The 21,754-nt window shown below is 41.0% G+C and overlaps 1 protein-coding gene across 1 annotated transcript in view; it reads right to left on the reverse strand.

The window, feature by feature from the left end:
* Nucleotides 1-5,252: 5,252 nt before the first annotated feature.
* Nucleotides 5,253-21,754, reverse strand: part of LOC126202945 (uncharacterized) — a 111,517-nt gene continuing 95,015 nt past the window's right edge. The window contains exon 4 of the mRNA XM_049937047.1: nt 5,253-6,340. Coding sequence (XP_049793004.1) covers nt 5,508-6,340 — 833 coding nt within the window. The 3' untranslated portion in view covers nt 5,253-5,507. The remainder of the gene's footprint in view (nt 6,341-21,754) is intronic.

Here is a 21,754-nt window from a genome sequence, read left to right on the forward strand (position 1 = left end):
GCAATGCAAAACGATGCGGCAGCCGCCGCTCCACCGCTCACGCAGCCACAACACGCAGTTGCACCACCTTTTCGTCCTTTTGATGCGGCACTGGAAAGCTGGACGGAGTGGTCACGCCAAAATTTGGATTCCATCTCGCCGCCTACAGAATTCAAGGTAATGAGCGGCAGCCTTATCACCTTTCGTCCGTCGGCGTCCACACATACCGTGTGATAGTCAAATTATTTCCCCGACGTGATGTGGCAACTCTGTCCTACGACGAAATTTTGTCTGCATCAGATGAATATTTCAAAGAATCAGTCAATGTAGTTGCCAAACGGTATACATTCTTTCGTACAAAACGTACGGCAGGTCAGACTAATCGGGAGTGGGTTGCAACCTTGCAAGGCCTTACTAGGGATTGTGCTTTTGAGTGTCAATGTGGACTCCCTTATTCAGATACTATGGTACGTGATGCAATTGCACAGAACATTTCTGATGTTCGTATAAGGGAACAGATTTTGAAACTAGTCAATCCCTCCCTTCAACAAGTGATGGACATATTGGATTGGCAGGACACACTTGACTTTGGTCAGGAATCATTTGAAACTTCGCCACCCGTGTGTCAGGTTAACCGGCCCGCCAGGCGAACTGCACGGAACAGTAAACAGTCCTTGCGCCCGGCCGCGCCAAAGCCGCCTGGCTCTCAGCCACGTGTACCGCGCCAGCAAGCAAGTGCAGTGAAATCATGCCCGCGGTGTGCTACTAGACATTTGCGTGAGAACTGCCCGTCACGCCAGGCTATTTACTTTTTCTGTCATAAAAAAGGACATGTTCAAAGTGTTTGCCAGAAAAAGCTCCGATCGGAAGCTCAAAACCATTCCCGGCCCTTTGCTTCGCGCCGAATTCGAACCAAGGATACTCAGGTTCGTGAAACTTCGCCCATGGAAATTCATATAGTTCACGCCACTCCTCCCAGTGCCACTCTCTCTAACAGTGACTGTGTTCGTCCCACAAATAGTGCGCGTCAACATCGACGGAAATCCCGTCATGTGATTTTGTACCAGTGTCAGTTCACGTTGCACGAGACAATCGCTCTTGTTGTCAGCAGGACAATAAACTTTTTGTAGACTTGGACATTAACGGCAAAGTGATACCATTCCAGCTCGATACCGGAGCTGCAGTTTCACTGATCAATCACGACACGTACAAACAGCTGGGCACACCTCCGTTGCGTGCCGCAAATGTTAAGTAGTTATTCAGGACAAGCGATCCCTGTGTTAGGACAGTGCAGCCTTCTTGCAACATACAAAGGACAAACAAAACTTGTGTCATTTTACGTCCTTCATGCTTCTGCTGCAGTGAACTTGTTTGGTTTCGATTTATTTCAGTTGTTTAACTTGTCTATAGTAAATCAGGTCCTCTCAGTGAACCAGACTGTGCCTTCAGCCAGTGTTTCTCGTCTATGTGAAGAATTTGCAGACATTTTTGCACTGGGCCTTGGTTGCGCTAAGAACTATAAAGCACATTTGAAAATGGAAGTAAACGTGCAACCCGAAATTTTTCAGAGCGCGCAATGTTCCCCACGCATTGCGTGATCAGGTCGCAAGAACATTAAACGATTTGGAATCACAAGGTGTAATTGAACGTATGCAGGCTTCTCTCTGGGCATCACCCTTAGTAATTTTGCCAAAACCTTCTGGAAAATTGGGACTTTGTGTGGACTTCAAGGCAACAGTGAATCCCCAACTAGTGACTGCAACTTTTCCTTTACCCCGCCCGGAAGATCTTTTTGACAAACTGTGCCCGGGTAAATATTTTTCGAAGTTGGACCTAGCAGATGCGTACTTGCAAATACCGGTGGACGAAGAATCCCAGCGCGTTTTGGTGGTTCACACGCATCTTGGTTTGTACCGATTCAAACGACTGCCATTCGGGTGTGCATCCGTCCCTGCATTGTTTCAGCAATATTTACAAACTGTTTGTGCGTCAGTCCCTACTGCAGCAAACTATTTGGACGATATAGTGACCTCCGGACAGACAGAAGAAGAACATTTAGCTAATCTCAGAACATTATTTCAGGTCTTGCGACAAAATGGGCGGAAGGACAAATGTGTGTTTTTTGCTCGTGACTTACCGTATCTGGGACATGTACTCAATGCCCAAGGCATACATCCCAGTCCAGAGCACCTCTGTGCCATACAAGACTTGCCTTCGCCGCAGAATTTGAAGCAGCTACAGAGTGTACTGGGAAAAATCAATTACTATCATAAATATGTGCCACATGCCTCTTCCATTTCAGCTCCGCTTCATCGCTTACGCCGTAAAGGTGTTCCGTTCGTCTGGGCGATGGAATGCGAACGTGCCTTTCGCCAGTTGAAATCGGCGTTGCTTTCCAATACTTGCCTTATGCCATTCGATCCCCAGAAACCCCTTTTGTTGATGGTAGATGCATCGGATTTCGGGATCGGTGCTGTGCTTGCGCACAAAGATGGTTCGCAGGATCGCCCTATTGCCTTTGCGTCCAAATTGCTCTAGTCTGCGCAAAGAAATTATTCACAGATCGAGAAAGAAGCATTGGCTCTCATATTTGGTGTTACAAAGTTTCATGATTTCTTGTATGGTCGTCACTTTACCATCATCACAGACCACAAACCTTTGACATCGCTTTTTCATCCGACCAAGCCTGTACTTCCACGTACAGTGCACAAATTCATTCGCTGGTCTATTTTCCTCTCGCAGTACTGCTATGATATCTTGTATCGGTCCACTGCTAAGCATGGAAACGCCGATGCGTTGTCCCGTTTGCCTGTTGCTGAGGATAGAGCATTTGATTCCTCCGGACTTGCTTGCATGTTCATTGATTCGGAAACCGATGACGTGGTCGAATTGTTTCTGATTGATTTTCGCCGTGTAGCTACAGCTACAGCTGCCAACCCTGTCCTTTCTACCGTTCTGTGTTTCGTTGCTACTCAATGGCCCTTGTCAAAGTCACGGATCGGGGATCCGTTGGTTCGCCGATATTTTGCTCACAAGGAAAGACTTTTTGTATGACGTGGTGTTTTGCTGTTGCATTCTGATAATGATCAGTCCAGGGTCGTGGTCCCACGTTTGTTACAGTCCTCTGTCTTACGGCTTCTCCACCAAGAACATTGGGGTATAGTGCGAACGAAACAACTTGCTCGACAGCACTGTACTTGGTTCGGAATCGATGCTGCGATTACGAATATGTGCTCTTCTTGCATGGCGTGTGCCGAACAACAATCCGCACCACCGCGGAAATTCTTTGCATGGCCAAAAGCCACTTCCCCCTGGCAACGCTTACACATCGATTTTGCTGGTCCATTCTGGAATGCTCGATGGTTGGTTGTGGTAGATTCATTCAGTAATTTTCCTTTTGTTGTCCGGTTGTCTTCCACGACGTCATCTGCCACCATCCAAGCGTTATCTGCTATCTTTTGCATTGAAGGTCTTCCACAGACTATTGTTTCCGACAATGGCCCACAATTCATGTCCGCAGAATTTCAGTCATTCTGCAAAGGCCAATGGTATTCAACATCTGACATCCACGCCGTTTTCGCCTCAGTCAAACGGTGCCGCTGAATGATTGGTCCGGACTTTCAAGTCACAGATGTTGAAGTTAAAAGAGTCGCATTCTCGGGAGGATGCGTTATTGCTCTTTTTGTCCTCGTATCGCTCTCAGCACCGAGATGGTCACTCGCCGGCTGAGTTGCTCCACGGTCGCCCTCATCGAACCTTGATGTCTTTGCTACATCCGCCTCATCAGGTTCCTGTGCAGCGGCAGACACCTGCTTTTGCTCCAGGCGACATTGTCTACTATCGCAACTATCGAGGTTCACGGCGTTGGCTCAAAGGGTGCATTCTTCGCTGCCTCGGCCGCGCTATGTATCTGGTTTTGGGGGCCTCTGGTGAGGTGCGTCGGCATCTCAATCAGCTGCGCCTCTGTCGTTGCACGGGTTCTGCCGCTCCCCGTCTGCTTTCAGCAACGGTGCCGTCCGGTCAGCGCCCTGGGGACCCATCTACTGGTTCGCATCAGCCCCAGGTGTTACCGACGATGCCTTCCATTTTGCCCCATGGCGACGCGCCGCCGCCTGTTCTCCCGCCGGCGCCGCCCGCAGTGGACGCGTCGCTACAACTGCCGGGCGCCTCCCTGGGTCACGCGCCGCCGATCGCTTCCCGTGACCAGTTGTCCTCCGCCAGGGAACTCTTGCCCGCTCCGGACCATATGTCGTCTTCGCCCGTCGGGTGCCCCGGCCTGATGGAGGTCGACCCTTCGGCCCCTCCTGTCTCTCTCCGGGCGCATACACCGCATGTTGGCGTGCACCCTGGAGCTGGTTTTCAGGCGTTTCCTAGCTCCCCTCGGTCCGAATGGCAGGGTGCGGGTGGCACAGCTTCGCCTGTTGTTAGGCTCCCCACCTCGTCGCATACGTCAACATGGGGTCCTCCCGACGGCGGGCGGAAGCCTTATGCCACAACCGTCCGCCGATTTGCGGGGGAGGAATGTGGTGTCACCGGCAGACACCACACTTGCTAGATGGTAGCCTTTAAATCGGCCGCGGTCCGTTAGTATACGTCGGACCCGAGCGTCGCCACTATCAGTGATTGCAGACCGAGTGCCACCAAACGGCAGGTCTAGAGACTTCCTAGCACTCGCCCCAGTTGTACAGCCGACTTTGCTAGCGATGGTTCACTGACAAATTACGCTCTCATTTGCCGAGACGATAGTTAGCATAGCCTTCAGCTACGTCATTTGCTACGACCTAGCAAGGTGCCATTACCAGTTACTATTGATACTGTAAAACATGTACCGTCAAGAGCGATGTTCACCCATTATGGATTAAAGTTAAGTATTCCAGAAGATACGTACGTTTTTTTGCTAGTCTCAATTCCTTGTCCTGCTCCAGACCTCACGCCTGCCTGCGTGAGCTTAAACGCGTGCCTTTCGGCTTCCTCCAAACTCCGTGGGTTGGCGGTCTTGCCAATCCACAACATATTCTACAACAGCTACGGTGGAACAATGTCAACATTGTTACAATGGAAATAATAATGCTGTTTTATTAAAAACTGACACTGCTGCAAAATCTTTAGTAAATTAGTGAATAACAGTTAAAGTATATAGAAGACTGTTGTATTGGATGAATTTTTCAATGTTTTGCAGTACTGCTTACGTCCATAGTATAGAAAATGGAATGTTTAAAAAACATTTTGACAAGTAATTACATTATTTAAATAATATGTAATATTTATCCACAATTAGTAGAATGCCATTGCACTAATGGCTGAAATATAATACAAATGAAGAGTACAATTTCTTTAAAAAATTTTACAGACAAAATACACTTTCCTGACTTACCATAATTTCTTGACAATGTAAAATGTTTGCATAAACATTTGATTTGTATAATAAAAATGGCCTATTTAGTTAGTGACAATATACTTAATAGGAAAGATTTATAATGTCTGTTATACTATATCAAATACTATTATACACAGCAGCAGCACGTATCTCAGCACACTCCTTTCTGATACCTAAGTGCCAATGAGTTAACTGGTGCAGGTGGCCTCACAACATGTACTGGTGGTCCTGAACCAATAGTTACTGGATCTGCAAAAACCCTTGATTTTGGAGGAAATGGACCTAAACGTTTACTGCCAGCGTTGGTAAGTGGTACAGTCACAGAAACTATGGACTTCTTTAATTTTGGTACTTGTGATTGCACTTTGTCCAACCTAACCATAGGACACTTCTGCTCTTTGTGAGAAGCACGCATACAATTTTTTTCAACTGGCCTGTTAAAAAATGATGCACATTCAGAACTAGTTTTACCAGCACTGACACTCCCCAACAGAGTTTTAAGAGATTTGTCACAGTCTCCAACACCTTTTGCAGATTTAGAATGGCTGGGCATCTTTTTACTCCTCGCAAAATTTACATCCACTTGTCCACTAGCAATATCCATGTCCATTCCACCACGAAGCCGAGACTCATTCCCCTGTCCTGCATTTTTTGTCTGTTCTGTCTCTTCCTTAGCACTATTTATTTTCTTTTCTCCCCCATATGCTTCACTATACAAGTTGCTTGGCGTGATGTAATCCACTTCCCCATAGTCTTTCTCACCTTCTTTGTCATTATTTTGGCGTGATGTAAAACCACAGCTATTACTTTCTGTAAATAGGACAGGTGATGTAATAATTGGTTTTTTATAACTGAAAAAGTCCTCTGCAGCTGGTGGTTGGGGTGGCTCTGATAGAAAGCATATTTCACATCTACTGTGACCTTCATGATCTTCTAGGACTGGCTTTGCTCTGTAGCGGCTGTTCACAACAAAGCGATGAACACCTGTATAAAAAGAAAATTATTTAGTGAACTGAAGAATTAAGTTCAATCATTATTTTAAAGAAAACATAACATTTTCTCTTACAAGGGGAGGCCGCCAATTGTGAAATTCAGATTCGATTCATACTGCGCATAATAAAAGCTCGTGGCCAGAGGTGTAATGTGGCAAAGCACTAACATGCACTTCTCAGCCGTTGTCGAGAAAATCTACAGTTAAAAGAAACTGTTGCGGTGAAATATTCTCTACGATTAATAATCTTGTACAGCGTCGTGGCGCAGCGGTAAGCAACTTTTTTTTTTTTTTTTTTTTAGTATTTGTTTTTTGTAATTCAAATGTGTATACACACACACACACACACACACACACACACAAAGATGATGTGACTTACCAAATGAAAGTGCTGGCAGGTCGATAGATACACAAACAAACACAAACACACACACAAAATTCAACCTTTTGCAACAAAATGTTGCCTCATCAGGAAAGAGGGGAAGGAGAGGGAAAGACGAAAGGATGTGGGTTTTAAGGGAGAGGGTCAGGAGTCATTCCAATCCCGGGAGCGGAAAGACTTACCTTAGGGGGAAAAAAGGACAGGTATACACTCGCGCACACACACACATATCCATCCACACATATACAGACACAAGCATTCCTACGTGGAATGTTTCCCTCTATTATAATCAAATTTTATATATATATATATATATATATATATATATATATATATATATATATATATATATATAAAGAAAGATGATGAGACTTACCAAACAAAAGCGCTGGCAGGTCGATAGACACACAAACAAACACAAATATACACACAAAATTCAAGCTTTCGCAACAAACTGTTGCCTCATCAGGAAAGAGGGGAAGGAGAGGGAAAGACGAAAGGATGTGGGTTTTAAGGGAGAGGATAAGGAGTCATTCCAATCCCTGGAGCGGAAAGACTTACCTTAGGGGGAAAAAAGGACGGGTATACACTCACACGCACACACACATCCATCCGCACATACACAGACACAAGCAGACCTTTGGATTACAAACCCGAGCGCTTACCGCTGTGCCACGACGCTGTCAAAAATAATTAATCGTAGAGAGTATTTCACGGCAACGGTTTCTTTTAACTGTCGATTTTCTTGACAACGGTTGAGAAGTGCATCTTGGTGCTTTGCCACATTACACCTCTGGCCATGAGCTTTTATTATGCGCAGTATGAATCGAATCTGAATTTCACAATTGGCGGCCTCCCCTTGCTAGTTCTTATACTCTCCTTAAGCAAACATGTTCTGTGCCAACATCAACAACATATTTTAAAGTATGTGATTAACACAGTCATCTTTTAAGAGATTTTGATTTCTGATTTAGAGAGGATCTCACTTGACAATCAAACTCAAAACTTTGATACAACAGACAAAACAGCTGCCTCAAGGACAAAGTAGCAGCAGCAGCATGGGAAAGCTATGTTACAGAGAAAAAAAAAAAAAAAAAAAATAATAATAATAATAATAATAATAATAATAATAATAAAAAGGTGAGTGCAAACAATAATAATAATAAACCCCATGGAGTCTTGGGAAAAGAATAGGCCTTCGGTATGTTCTGCCAGTCGTAAAAGGCGACAAAAAGAACAAACCACTAATAGGGCTAACCCCCCTTTTAGTCTGATTCATTGGTTCAGGACAGAACTAATGAAGCCTCGGACAAGCGCTGTCATGGTCGGGGACGACACTTGAACCCTATGCCCGTCCACAATGGTAACGACACTGCTAGCCACACGGAAAATGATTTAAATCCAAATAGAGGTGTTTTGCAGGATATGCTTCCTGCAACCACCCTAGAAGGAAAACAAAGACAGAGGATGAGATGGTCAGATGAAGTTAAACGGCACCTTATGTTCTGTTATTATGAAGCAACAAACTTAGAAACCAACACAACAGGATACAGATCACAAGTATACACAACATTTATTACCAGATACCCAGAATTAAAATTTTTAACAGAACGACGACTAGCTGATCAGATCCGTGTAATAATAAAAAATAACAGGATACCCCAGTCAGAATTATAAAACATCAAACAACAAGTACAACAAATACTGGAACAAAATAATGTGCAATCAGAAGAAGAAGAAAATACAGTAATGGACTCAAACATCCCAGAGCAAACAAACAAAAAACAACACACATCAATTAAACAATCAGAGGAAAACGAAATCTTAAGACAGCCACCAGAACAAGCACAAATAGAACACGAAGTGACACACATGTTAGATATAGAAAAAAAAAAAATTCAGCTGAGATATATAGAATACAAAGACACAAATACAGACATTAGACCATTCTTGCATAGACCACCAAATAACCCACAAGTCGAAACAACAATAACAACTGTCAACACAATCATCCACAACAAAATAAATGAAAATACAACTATAGAAGAGTAACAACTACTGATTTATATAGGAGCACTCACTACACTAAATATACACACTAGGCAGAGATCAGAACCAACACACACACAGAAGAAACCCACAAAACCAGCATGGCAACACAGGCTACAGATCAGAATAGAAAAACTGAGAAAAGACATCGGACAGCTAACACAATTTATAAGAAATGAAATATCAGACAAAAAACGAAAAAGGTTAGGTAAAATCTCACAACAAGAAGCGATAGAGCAATTAGATGAAAAGAAACAGAAATTACAAGCATTGGCCAAACGACTTAGAAGATACAAAAAAAGTGAAAATAGAAGGAAACAAAACCAAACATACAACACAAACCAAAAGAAATTTTACCAGACAATAGATAACACACACATTAAAACAGACAATCCACCAAAGATAACAGACATGGAACACTTCTGGAGCAACATATGGTCAAACCCGGTACACCATAACAGAAATGCACGGTGGATACAAGCAGAAACAGACACATACAAGATGATACCACCTATGCCTGAAGTGATAATTTTGCAACATGAAGTCACCCGAGCAATTAATTCTACGCACAATTGGAAAGCCCCTGGAAATGATAAAATAGCAAATTTCTGGCTAAAGAAGTTCACCTCAACACATTCACATCTAACTAAATTATTTAACAGTTACATTGCAGACCCATACACAGTCCCTGATACACTTACAGAAGGAATAACTTAACTGAAACCTAAAGATCAAGCAGACACAGAAAACCCAGCAAAATATCGCCCCATAACGTGCCTACCAACAATATACAAAATATTAACTTCAGTCATTACACAGAAATTAATGACACATGCAACACAGAACAAAATTATAAATGCAGAACAAAAAGGCTGCTGCAAAGGAGCACAAGGATGTAAAGAGCAACTGATAATAGATGCAGAAGTGAATAATCAAGCTAAAACTAAACAAAGGTCGCTACACTACGCATACATTGATTACCAAAAAGCTTTTGATAGTGTACCCCACTCATGGTTACTACAGATATTGGAAATATACAAAGTAGATCCTAAAGTGATACAGTTCCTAAACATAGTAACGAAAAATTGGAAAACCACACTTAATATCCAAACAACTTCAAATAATATCACATCACAGGCAATATGGATTAAGCGTGGAATATACCAAGGAGACTCATTAAGTCCTTTCTGGTTCTGCCTTGCTCTGAACCCACTATCCAACATGCTAAATAATACAAATTATGGATATAATATTACTGGAACATACCAACACAAAATCACACATTTGCTATACATGGACGATCTAAAACTACTGGCAGCAACAAATCAAAAACTCAGCCAATTACTAAAGATAACAGAAGTATTCGGCAATGATATAAATATGGCTTTTGGAACAGACAAATGTATGAAAAATAGCACAGTCAAGGGAAAACACACTAAACAAGAAGATTACTTATTGGATAACCACAGCGACTGCATAGAAACGATGGAAAAAACAGATGCCTATAAATATCTAGGATACCGACAAAAAATTGGAACAGATAAAACAAATATTATAGAAGAACTAAAAGAAAAATATAGACAAAGACTAACAAAAATACTGAAAACAGAATTGACAGCAAGAAACAAGACAAAAGCTATAAATACCTATGCTATACCAATATTGACCTACTCATTTGGAGTAGTGAAATGGAGTAACACAGATCTAGAAGCACTCAATACACTCACATGATCACAATGCCACAAATATAGAATACATCACATACATTCAGCAACAGAAAGATTCACATTAAGCAGAAAGGAAGGAGGAAGGGGATTTATCGACATAAAAACCTACATTATGGACAGGCAGACAATTTAAGAAAATTCTTTATAGAACGAGCAGAAACTAGCAAAATACACAAAACAATCACTCATATAAATACATCGGCTACACCATTGCAATTTCATAACCACTTCTACAACCCTTTGGATCACATAACATCAACAGATACAAAGAAAGTAAATTGGAAAAAGAAAGCACTACATGGCAAGCACCCGTATCATCTAACACAGCCACACATCGATCAAGACGCATACAACACATGGCTGAGAAAAGGCAATATATACAGTGAGATGGAAGGATTCATGATTGCAATACAGGATCAAACATTAAACACCAGATATTACAGCAAGCATATTATTAAAGATCCCAATACCACAACAGATAAATGCAAACTTTGCAAACAACAAATAGAAACAGTAGATCACATCACAAGCGGATGTACAATACTAGAAAATACAGAATACACCAGAAGACATGACAATGTAGCAAAAATAATACATCATCAACTTGCCATACAACATAAACTAATAAAACAACACGTTCCCACATACAAGTATGCACCACAAAATGTACTGGAGAATGATGAATACAAATTATACTGGAACAGAACCATTATAACAGATAAAACAACACCACATAACAAACCTGACATCATACTCACCAATAAAAAGAAGAAATTAACACAACTAATCGAAATATCCATACCCAATACAACAAATATACGGAAGAAAACAGAAGAAAAAATTGAAAAATACATCCAACTGGCTGAGGAAGTCAAGGACATGTGGCATCAGGATAAAGTTGACATTATACCAATTATACTATCAACTACAGAGTCATACCACACAATATCCACCAGTACATCAAAGCAATACAGCTACATCCAAATGTATATATACAATTACAGAAATCTGTAATTATTGATACGTTTCACTATCCGAAAGTTCCTAAATGCAATGTAACTTATACCGTACAGTTAAAAGGAAGTCACGCTTGATCAAGGTCTGCATCACTTTCCATTTTTAACCAGACATAACGTCTGAGAAAGGAAAGAAATAATAATACTTTGATAAATGAATAAAGTGCTGTTCAGGAAAATATGATTACAATCTGACAGTGATCAGAAAGACACACGTAAGAACTTTTAATAAAAGCTCTGTTTACCATACAATGAAAGCTATGTTTACTTTATCAGTGGGGTCCATATACAAGCCTGTAACATAATGTCAAGTAGCCAAGCACAATTTACGTAACAAAATTAAAAATATCATATACAAATGGTGTCACAACAATAGTTGTTTTTGCATTAGCTATACGAGTTCTCGTGCTCCAGGTTAATGAGTACAACTTAGATTCACATATGTAACTTAGCAAATTGCAAAATTTAAGAAGTAGCTTGTACTGAGCATCTGTATAATATACAAGCTGCAGCACTACACAGCTAATTTTAATCAGAATATATATAATTTTATTTAGTGAGCACAGGCATTGCCTTGCACGAGGAACAGAAACTGCTGAAAATTAAAACTGTAGAGCAGCCTTAAGTCACATGTAACTTTCCTTTATTTTGACATGTTCCACTTGATTAACACAAGTATTTTCAGATCTATGGAAATACTATATCTTATACCATGTTAAAATGAAATAAAATCACAGATTCAACTTACATTAAGCAGCCAAGAGCCACAAGTTAAAAACGTTGCGCTGGTATAGCATCGTCATATAATATACCATAAAATGGAGTAAGTTGGTTGTGTACAGTTAACACAAACTCTCTGGTCAGGTACATTTTATGACTAAACAGAAAAACATATCAATCTTGTTCAGCAAGTCTGAGCCCTATTGATGCATGTTTCGGTGGAAACTACCTCAAAAAGCCTAATGCAATACAAAAAATGATAACAACATTAAACGGTGGCAAATATCCGTCACTTTTATGGGTGTTATCATACAAGTCTAAAATTCATAACCAATATTAAAATTACCCTATATTGTAAATAAGTGTGGATTAAACAGACCACTCAGCATAACGACACGATTCCTCTTATGTTTACAATTCATTAGAGTACAATATATGGAAAGGAAGATATGCTGTGGCTTACCAAATGAGAAAGCGCTGGTAGATAGACACAATAAAAAACACACAAACACACACATAAATTTCAAGCTTTTGCAACCCACGGTTGCTTCATCAGGAAAGAGGGAAGGAGAGGGAAAGACGATAGGATGTGGGTTTTAAGGGAGAGGCTAAGTAGTCATTCCAATCCCGGGAATGGAAAGACTTACCTTAGGGGGAAAAAGGGACAGGTATACACTCGTACAAACACACATATCCATCCGCACATATACAGACACAGGCAGACATATGTAAAGGCCTTGCCCTTACATATGTCCACCTGTGTCTGCACATGTGCAGATGGACACACGTGCGTGTGCGAGCGTTTACCCATCCCTCCCTCTCCCCATGGCAAGTCCCCCCGCCCCTGGGACTGGAACGACTCCCCACCCCCTCCCCATGGCAAGTCCCCCCGCCCCTGGGACTGGAACGACTCCCCACCCCCTCCCCAAAAAATCCACATCCCTTCGCCCCCCCCCCCCCCATGAAGCAACCGTGGGCCGACGTGTGTGTGTGTGGGTGGGTGGGTGGGTGGGTGGGTGGGTGGGTGGGTGGGTGGGTGGGTGGGTGGGTGGGCGCGCGCACGCGCGCGCGTGCCGCCACCCAATTGTGTCCATCTGCCAGCGCCCGCCCGCCTGGCAAGCCACAGAATCTTTTTATTTTTTTATATATCCTTTCGCCTTTGCCTCTCCTTCCCTCTTTCCTGATGAAGCAACCGTGGGTTGCGAAAGCTTGAAATTTGTGTGTGTGTGTGTGTGTGTGTGTGTGTGTGTGTGTGTTTTATTGTGTCTATCTACCAGCGATTTCTCGTTTGGTAAGTCACAGCATCTTCGTTTTTTAATATATTTTTCCCATGTGGAATGTTTCTTTCTATATATGAACATAATACATTTCAAATTGCAAACAACTTTCATATTTAAACAAGATGCAAATAGTAAGAACATTCATGTTGGCACTGCTAATGTACATGTAGTGAAGAATCACCTCATTTTACTGTCTGTAGAGAGAGAGTATCTCCTGTTCCCAGTCAATCTACTTCATAAACATAACTCTCTCTCATGCTGGTATGACTAATTGCTGCATCTTGTGTCAGTGTCTATGCAGTAAGTGCAAAAATTTTCTTTTTTCTAGCTATGTTACTGCAAGCTGATGTTCAAATTGAGCATGAGCCTGGATTGCAGTTGGGAAAGTAGAGGCAATTCCAATGCTGCCCAGTAGGTGAAGGACCATCCTGTGTGCCCACCATGTTTTGTTGGCAGGTTATGCTTGTCCACAATAATGTGACAATTTTACAAGAGCTACCAGAAGTGGAGAAAATCAGCACTAGCTGATAGATATCTATCTCACAGCGCTGCCAACATTAATCTGCACCTAGATGCAAAGTATTACTGTACACAATGTTAAGGATAATGGCACCAGCAGTGCAGGAAGCAGCCAATGTTGCTTTCACTTCACCTCTCCTCCCTCAGCAGTCCTAATCACACCTCCTGCCATTCCCGACAGCCACGATGCAAAATGTCAACTTGACATGGATGAACAATATGCTACCTGCCCTACTGCATGCATTCTGTGCATGAGGAAGCTGCTAAGCCAACCCTGCTCACATGTGCTCTGCCAGTGCAGTACAATCACGTGCGTTCTGCCAGTGCAGTACAATCACGTATGCTATGGACCGGCTGTAGGACTGCCTGTGCATCAGCTGTTAGCCCATCCTTGCCCACCTGATGGTGGGCTGTCACTCAAGTTGAAATACCCTGACGTAGCTCATCGCCTTCATGTAGGATCCAATTCCTTTACTCTTATCATGGAGACATCTTTGCCAACACTAGTCAGTAATTTTAAAGCCGTCAAAAGCCCTCCTAGTTTCTTGACAGTGTATTAGGAAGTTTTTGGATAACATTCAAATTCTTCAAAAGACTGAAGTAATTCACTACAGCATTGTGCAGGACGATGGCAGCTTGTAGCCTGCAAACATAGATCTGTATGTGTTGACTTGCAGCAGACACTGTGTTCCAAGGTTCCATCTGCTTTCCTTCGTACCAAAACATCAAGAAAAGTTGATGTACCAGCTTTTTCCACTTCCACTGTGAAGTTTATATTCAGACGGGGTGAATTGAAATGCTGAAGAAATGTAGGTAGAGTATCAAGTCCATGTAGCCACATCACAAATGTATCATCCACATACCACAGAAAACGAGAGAGTCAGAGTGGCTGATGGTCGTGCTTTTTCTTTGAAGTCCTCCATAAAATAATTGGCCACCACAGGAGACAGATGGCTTCCCATAGTGATTCTGTCCACTTGTTCAAAATATTAGTCGTGAAATAACCAGTAAGTATGTTGAAGTAAGCATGTGTTTAAATAATGCCACCATGTCCTCCACAAACTTGTTGCTAATGAGCTATAAAGAGCCCTACAAGGAGAGAGGGAGAGAGGGGGGGGGGGGGGGGAGAGAGAGAGAGAGAGAGAGAGAGAGAGAGAGAGAGAGAGAGAGAGAGAGAGAGATCATCAAAACTTACTAAGAGATCCCACAATTGCTAAGAGTTTTCAGGCGACCTATGAAATCTTCAGAGTTTCAAATATGATGGTCACATTTGCCCATGAGAGGTCTCAATAGTCATGTCAGATATTTGGCAACAAAATAAGTAAGTTATCCTATGTTATTTACAATGGGACATAGAGGCACCCCATTCTTAAGGATCTTGGGTAGGCCAATATTCTAGGATGAACTGCAGCCTATTGACACAAACGGTCAGTGATTTGCACTGGAATCGAGCTCTTCCTAATGAGTTCCAAAGTCTCTCTCTGGATCCTACCCTTCAGATCACTTTTTAACTTACTGTACGCTGGATCATCGAGCAGTTTGTATAGCTTGCTAATATATTTTGTGCATGAGAGAAGCACAGTACCATTTCCTAATCCAATTCCCTCAGCATTGCCTGATTTAATTCAACTGCTTATGATTACATAGTTTTAACTTTTTTGATATTCATCTTAGAACCTCCATTCTGCTCAATGGTTCTACGAAGTTGTTTGCTATCTCTGACAGAATTACAATGCCACCACCACCAAACCTTAAAGTGTTTTTTTTTCCCCCACTCACTGAATTTTGATTATTTTTGCAAATTTGTACTTGGTTTTTTTTACAGCTTATTCAATGTACAGACTAAAATAAATGCTGTATTACTCAATTTAATGCCCTTCGTACGCTAGAGCTGCATTCTGGTTTCTGTTTAAGTTGTTTATTTCTTTGCAGTGCCTTTTTTATGAACATTCCTAAGAACTTCAGGATTTCAAAAAGAGTATTCCAGTCAACATCGGCATATGTTTTCTTTATGTTTATAAATGTAGGTTTGCCTTTTTCAAATTAGCTTTTAAGTCTTAGTATCAATATTGCCTTGCACATTCTACACTTCTCCCGAACCCAAACTGATCTTCCCCAAGGATGGCTTCTACAACTCCTTCCATTAGTATTTTGCAACCATGACTTATCAACGTGATGAAGGTGGTAAATACCACTTTTGTGTATTTTAGCAGTACTGGTATTGGAATTTCAACACAAGTGCGACACTTGTCTTTAAATAATTTACTTGTTTACTGTTAATAGGTATGTAATACTGAACTGTCACAACTCTGTGCACCAAAAAGCTAAATTCCGGATCTCGGTCCAGACAATCTGCTAAAATAATTCTCAAGACTGAGTGATGCAAATTATTTTAAAGAAGAAAAATCTCAGCCGACTATGAAACATCTTAGTTAACAATGAAAACTCCCGGATTGCATAATAAGTAAAATAAAGGAAAGGAAAGGTAACTACTCGCCTATAGCTGTCTGATGTGTGATTCTTAGAAACACGCAATAGCAACTCACTTTCATAGTTCAGAGAAACTTGTGCTGGAAAGGAGTATCCTAATAGCATGTGTAGTGAAGCAGTTGTTGAAATCATTCGTGTTGTGGTGCACACCATGTTTTGCTAACTGGACACTGAAGACTGTAGCTTGCCACAGTTGACAGTGGTCATTCATGTGAACAGACAGTTAGTTATTTGTCATGCACATAGAATGCTGCTCATTAATTAAACCTTACAACCATGATCCCATCCCAGAAGTCTAACAGAAGCTGCTGAACTGGACCTCCAGCAGCACCTCAAGGACTTAGGTCAACACCACAAACCCAACCCTACAGCTCATCCCCCTTCTGGCTGGGTACAATACCCCCACAGAATGAACCACTGCCTTTGTTGAGCAACACCTCCAAAACTATTGCCCGTTACCTGTCATCCAACATTCAAGACACTGCTCACTTCCTTCACTGCCTTTCCACAGTTCCTGTTCCTTTACCACCACACTCCTTGTTGGTCATCATGGATGCATTCTCATACATCACACACCCCTTGCCTGACTGACTGCACAAGTGGTCCCACAATCACAATTCAATTAGTCAGAGTGCAGTGCAGACAAGTCTGAGGGTACAACCTCCCATACCATGTCCAAACTGCCGAGTCTTTGTGCAGGCAGAAAGTGTTCTTAACTCATTTGCTACGTTAGCATTAAGGTGTGGCTTGTACATTGAAGAAACTATCATTGTGCTTGGTGTCAATCCTTATCAGATCAGGACAGTCTAGTGGTATTACCTCAGAAACTGTTTTCTGTTGTACTTGCTTAAGGTACCATGTAATAAAGTCCTACTTTTTTTGGGGGGGGGGGGGGGGGGTGGGGGTGGGGGGGGATACCTGGGCACATTTATTCATTGTAGCGTGCACATCCCACAATGGGACTGAACACTATTCTATATGTTTGAGTTGTGATGAAGATTCACTTAAGTGATATTGATAGGCCATAAACTTTTTAGACACAATAACAACAACGATCAGTATTGTTACTGCAGCATTGTTGTGGACACTACAGTCATTCCTGTAATTCAATCAGGTACACAATAATCGGGTTATCTTACTTCTAGGCAATTTATAATCTTGAACATCAGTTACAATGAAAGTGTTTTGTTGTTCTCATTAATATAAATTTGTGTAGAAGCTGAGACTATTTGCCAATATCAGTGACCTATCATGATGTAATCTGTGACACATTTTGCAACATTTTAGCACACACAATTATGCAGTTTCTGCACAGCTGCAATTCTTGCAGAGCTACATATTACACAACATTATTATGGTGCGTGGGTCACCAGTCTCAAAAGGAAGAGTCATGTTTGTTGATTTCACTAGCTCTAATCCTGACTGAGGAGACCTAAAAGCTGAATCTTTAATTCTGAATATTATTGTTTGTTTGGTACCATGTTTGAAGTGAAAGTGTTAGTATTTAAACTTAAACCCAAACTCTTGCTGATGTACTCAACATGTAGTTTCAGAGTCAGCCAACTGTCAGAACTATCATAATGAAAGAGATGCAAAGCTGCATTCGCTGATAAACCAAAACATTATGACCTCTGCCCACTGTGACCCTTGATGCTGCTTGGTGGCACTGCGGGCATGTGATGCAGTAACAAAAGTATATAAATGGGGCAGAAACGGACATGGGATCACCCTAGCAAAGATACGGGCTGCAAACAGGAAAATCCACCGAGATAAGTGACTTTGACAAAGGGCAGATTATTATTATGCAGAGACTGTGAATGAGTATTTCAAAACTGCATCTATGAAAAGAGGTAGAAGTACTGTGAAACTACCACTAGGCACTAAACTGCGGGGCGTCCAGGACTTTTCACAGAATGTGGGGTTTGGAGGCTTGTCTGCTCTGTAAAGTAGGACAGATGGTGATCTGTGGCCTCTATGCTGGTGCATGCGCAAATGTTTTGGAGCACACCATTCATCGTACATTGTTGATTATGGAGCTCCGCAGCAGACCACCTCTACATGTTCACTCAATGACACTGTCAATTACGATTGCAGTGGGCATGGGACCATCGGAATTCTACTGTCAATCAGTGGAAATATGTTGGCTCTTCAGGTGAATCACATTTTTTTTTTTTTTTTTAATACTAGGCCACTGTTCCTCTCCACAAATGCCGTCATCGAAGTAAATGGCGACTAAAAACGTGCAGCGCATCATGGACACAGGCTGGTGGGAGCAGTATTATCCTGTGGGAGACATTATCCTGTGCTTGCATGGGACTGGTGGTAGTATTCGAAGACACGCTGACAGCTGTGAACCACCTGGATCCCTTCATGCTTTATATGTCTTCCCTGATGGTGATGTCATCTTTCAGCAGTATAATTGTCTGTGTTTCAGAGCCAGAATCATGCTACACTGTTTTGAGAAGCATTATCGTGAACTCTTGTTGATGTCTCAGTGACCTAATTCGCCTGATGCGAATCCTATGAAATCTATTTGGGTCAGTATCGGATGCCATTGCTGCATACGCACATAAGCTGCCCATCATTTACATGAATTACATGACCTGTGCATAGACATCTAATTCCACACACCTCCACAAACCTACCAACAAACTATCGGATCCCTGATATGCACAATCAGTGATGTATTTCATTTCAACAATTGACACACAAGCTATTAAGCAGATAGTCATAATGTTTCGGCTCATTAGCGTACATTTATAGTAATGTGGGGAATAACAAAAAGAACTATCACCCATAAAACATGAAAAGTTACAAAATCAAATATTATAAACTATGGTGATTAATTGCTGTTGTATTGTAGTGAAAGTTGGATACATAAAAAAACGATGACGACAGTAAAATACAAGCAGAAGAGAAGAGATTCTTGAGGAGAGCGAAGAGTGACTTAAGAAAAGTTTTTAATTAAGAATTAAAAACAAAATATTGATAATTATGAACAAGCTGCATTGTGGTCTTCAATATGATGCCATTCTCTATACTAGTCTCTCCTGTGCAAATATCTTCATCTCTGCATAACTACTGCAACCTACATCCACTTAAATCTGCCTGATTCGCCTGCAAAAATTTTATCAGCCATCTCACACTTCTCTCCATAGCTAAATTAACTATTCTTGCTGCCTCAGAATGTGTCCTATCAGCCTTCTATCTATCCGTTCTTCTAGTCAAATTGTCCCACAAATCTCTTTTCTCTCCAATCTGATCCAATATCTCTTACTCTATCTACCCAGTTAATCTTAAGCGGCATTAATTTTCAGAAACTTCTTTTCTCTTCTTATCAGTATTGTTTATCCTTGGTGTTTCACTACCAAGTAAAGCTATATCCCAGACAAATACTTTCATAAATGGCTTCCTAACACTTCAGTTTCTATTAGAAGTCAAAATATTTCTCTTTTTCAGCAAAGTTTTTCTTGCTTATACCAGTCTAAATTTTATGTCCTCTTTACTTCAGCCATTCTTAATTTTCTGCTCTCAAATAGCAAAACTCATCAACTAACTTTAGTGTCTCACTGCCAGATTCCTTCACAGCACCTGATTTAATTTGCCTACACTCACCATTATTCTTATCTTATCTTTGTTGATGTTCATCTTATACTCTGTTTTTCAGACACTATCATTTTATTCAAATTGATCCTGTGTCTTACAATTTCAGAGACAATTACAATGTCACTGGCAAATTTCAAGATGTCAAAGCTTTTTTTCTTCTCCCTGAATTTTTATTTCTTTACCAGACTTCTCTTGGTTGCCTTTACTGTTTCCTCAGTGTACAGTAAATAGAGATAGAGATCTACTGCTGCATTTCACTTCCTTTTCAATTACTGCTTTACTTTCATGTCCTGTATTTTGTCACTGATAACTTTGCAATACCAAAGAGTGTATTCCAGTCATTATTCTCAACTGTTTCTTTCTAAATCTACAAATGCTGATGTGGATTTGTCTGTTTTCTAAGATAAGTATTGCTTTCCTTATCCCTATATTTCTGCAGAAACTAAAATGCCCTTCCCTCAGGTCATCGTCTATCAATCATTTCATCCTTTTGTAATTAATCAGTATCAGTACTTTGCAATCACGAATTTTTAAACTGATGGTTCAGTAGTTACACTTGTATTCTTTGTTACTGAGTTTATTACATGGTTCTTGAAGTATGACTTTTCACATGCTTCGTATATCCACATTCGATGTGGAACAGTTTTGTCAAAGTTCTCCCAAGGATTTCAATAATTTTAAATGTGGTCACAACACCAGGTGCCTTTTATTTTACTTAGCTGCAGTATTAACACACGTATTTGAAGGGTTAGAAATAGCTGTGCAGGTAAAAACAATCTTATTATGCTCTTCTTATAACAGTAGCACATCCCATCTTATCTTCTTCAACTTTCTCTTCCCTTTTCATAATAATGTCAAATTTTATTTCCTTTACATAGCCATTCTACATTTTATTTCCACTTTTCTGTCTTTCTCTCCTTAATCAGTACTGGTTTTCCACCAGAACTGTTTATGTTCAAACACCTCCTCCCCTTTTTTTCCAATTTTTTTTTTCTATAGGTGGCATTTACATTCCCAAAGTCAAGCAGCTTTACATTTGTCTCATTTTAAAATTTTTAACACACTTTGGTTGTTTCAGCTTGGCCTATTACTATGTCCTTAATTTTCTATTTGCCTGTCCATTGCCACCGTCCCCGAACATTTACATTTATATCTACATCTCCATCTACATCTACATGATTACTCTGCAATTCACAATTAATGGCTGACACAGGGTTCAGTGAACCACCACCAAGTTATTTCTCTACTGTTTCACTCTCAAATGATGCACAGGGAAAAAAAAAAAAAAAAAAAAAAAAAAAAAAAAAAAAAAAAAAAAAAAAAAAAAAAAACCAAGCTCTTCAATCTTTCCGTGAGACGTCTAATTTCTCTTATTTTATCATGATGATCATGTCTCCCTTTATATGTGGGCGTCTACAGAATATTTTCACAATCAGAAAAAGTTAGCGGTTAAAATTTCAAGAGAAGATCCTGCCACAACAAAAAATGCCTTTGTTCTAATGACTGCCACCCCAATTCATGTATGATGCCTTGGCACACACTCCCCTATTTCGCAATAATACAAAACGAGCTGGCCCTCTTTGAACTTTTTCGTTGACTTCCATCAGTTCCACATGAT

The sequence above is a fragment of the Schistocerca nitens genome, chromosome 9 (assembly GCF_023898315.1).
Source record: "Schistocerca nitens isolate TAMUIC-IGC-003100 chromosome 9, iqSchNite1.1, whole genome shotgun sequence".
NCBI classification, from domain to species: domain Eukaryota; kingdom Metazoa; phylum Arthropoda; class Insecta; order Orthoptera; family Acrididae; genus Schistocerca; species Schistocerca nitens.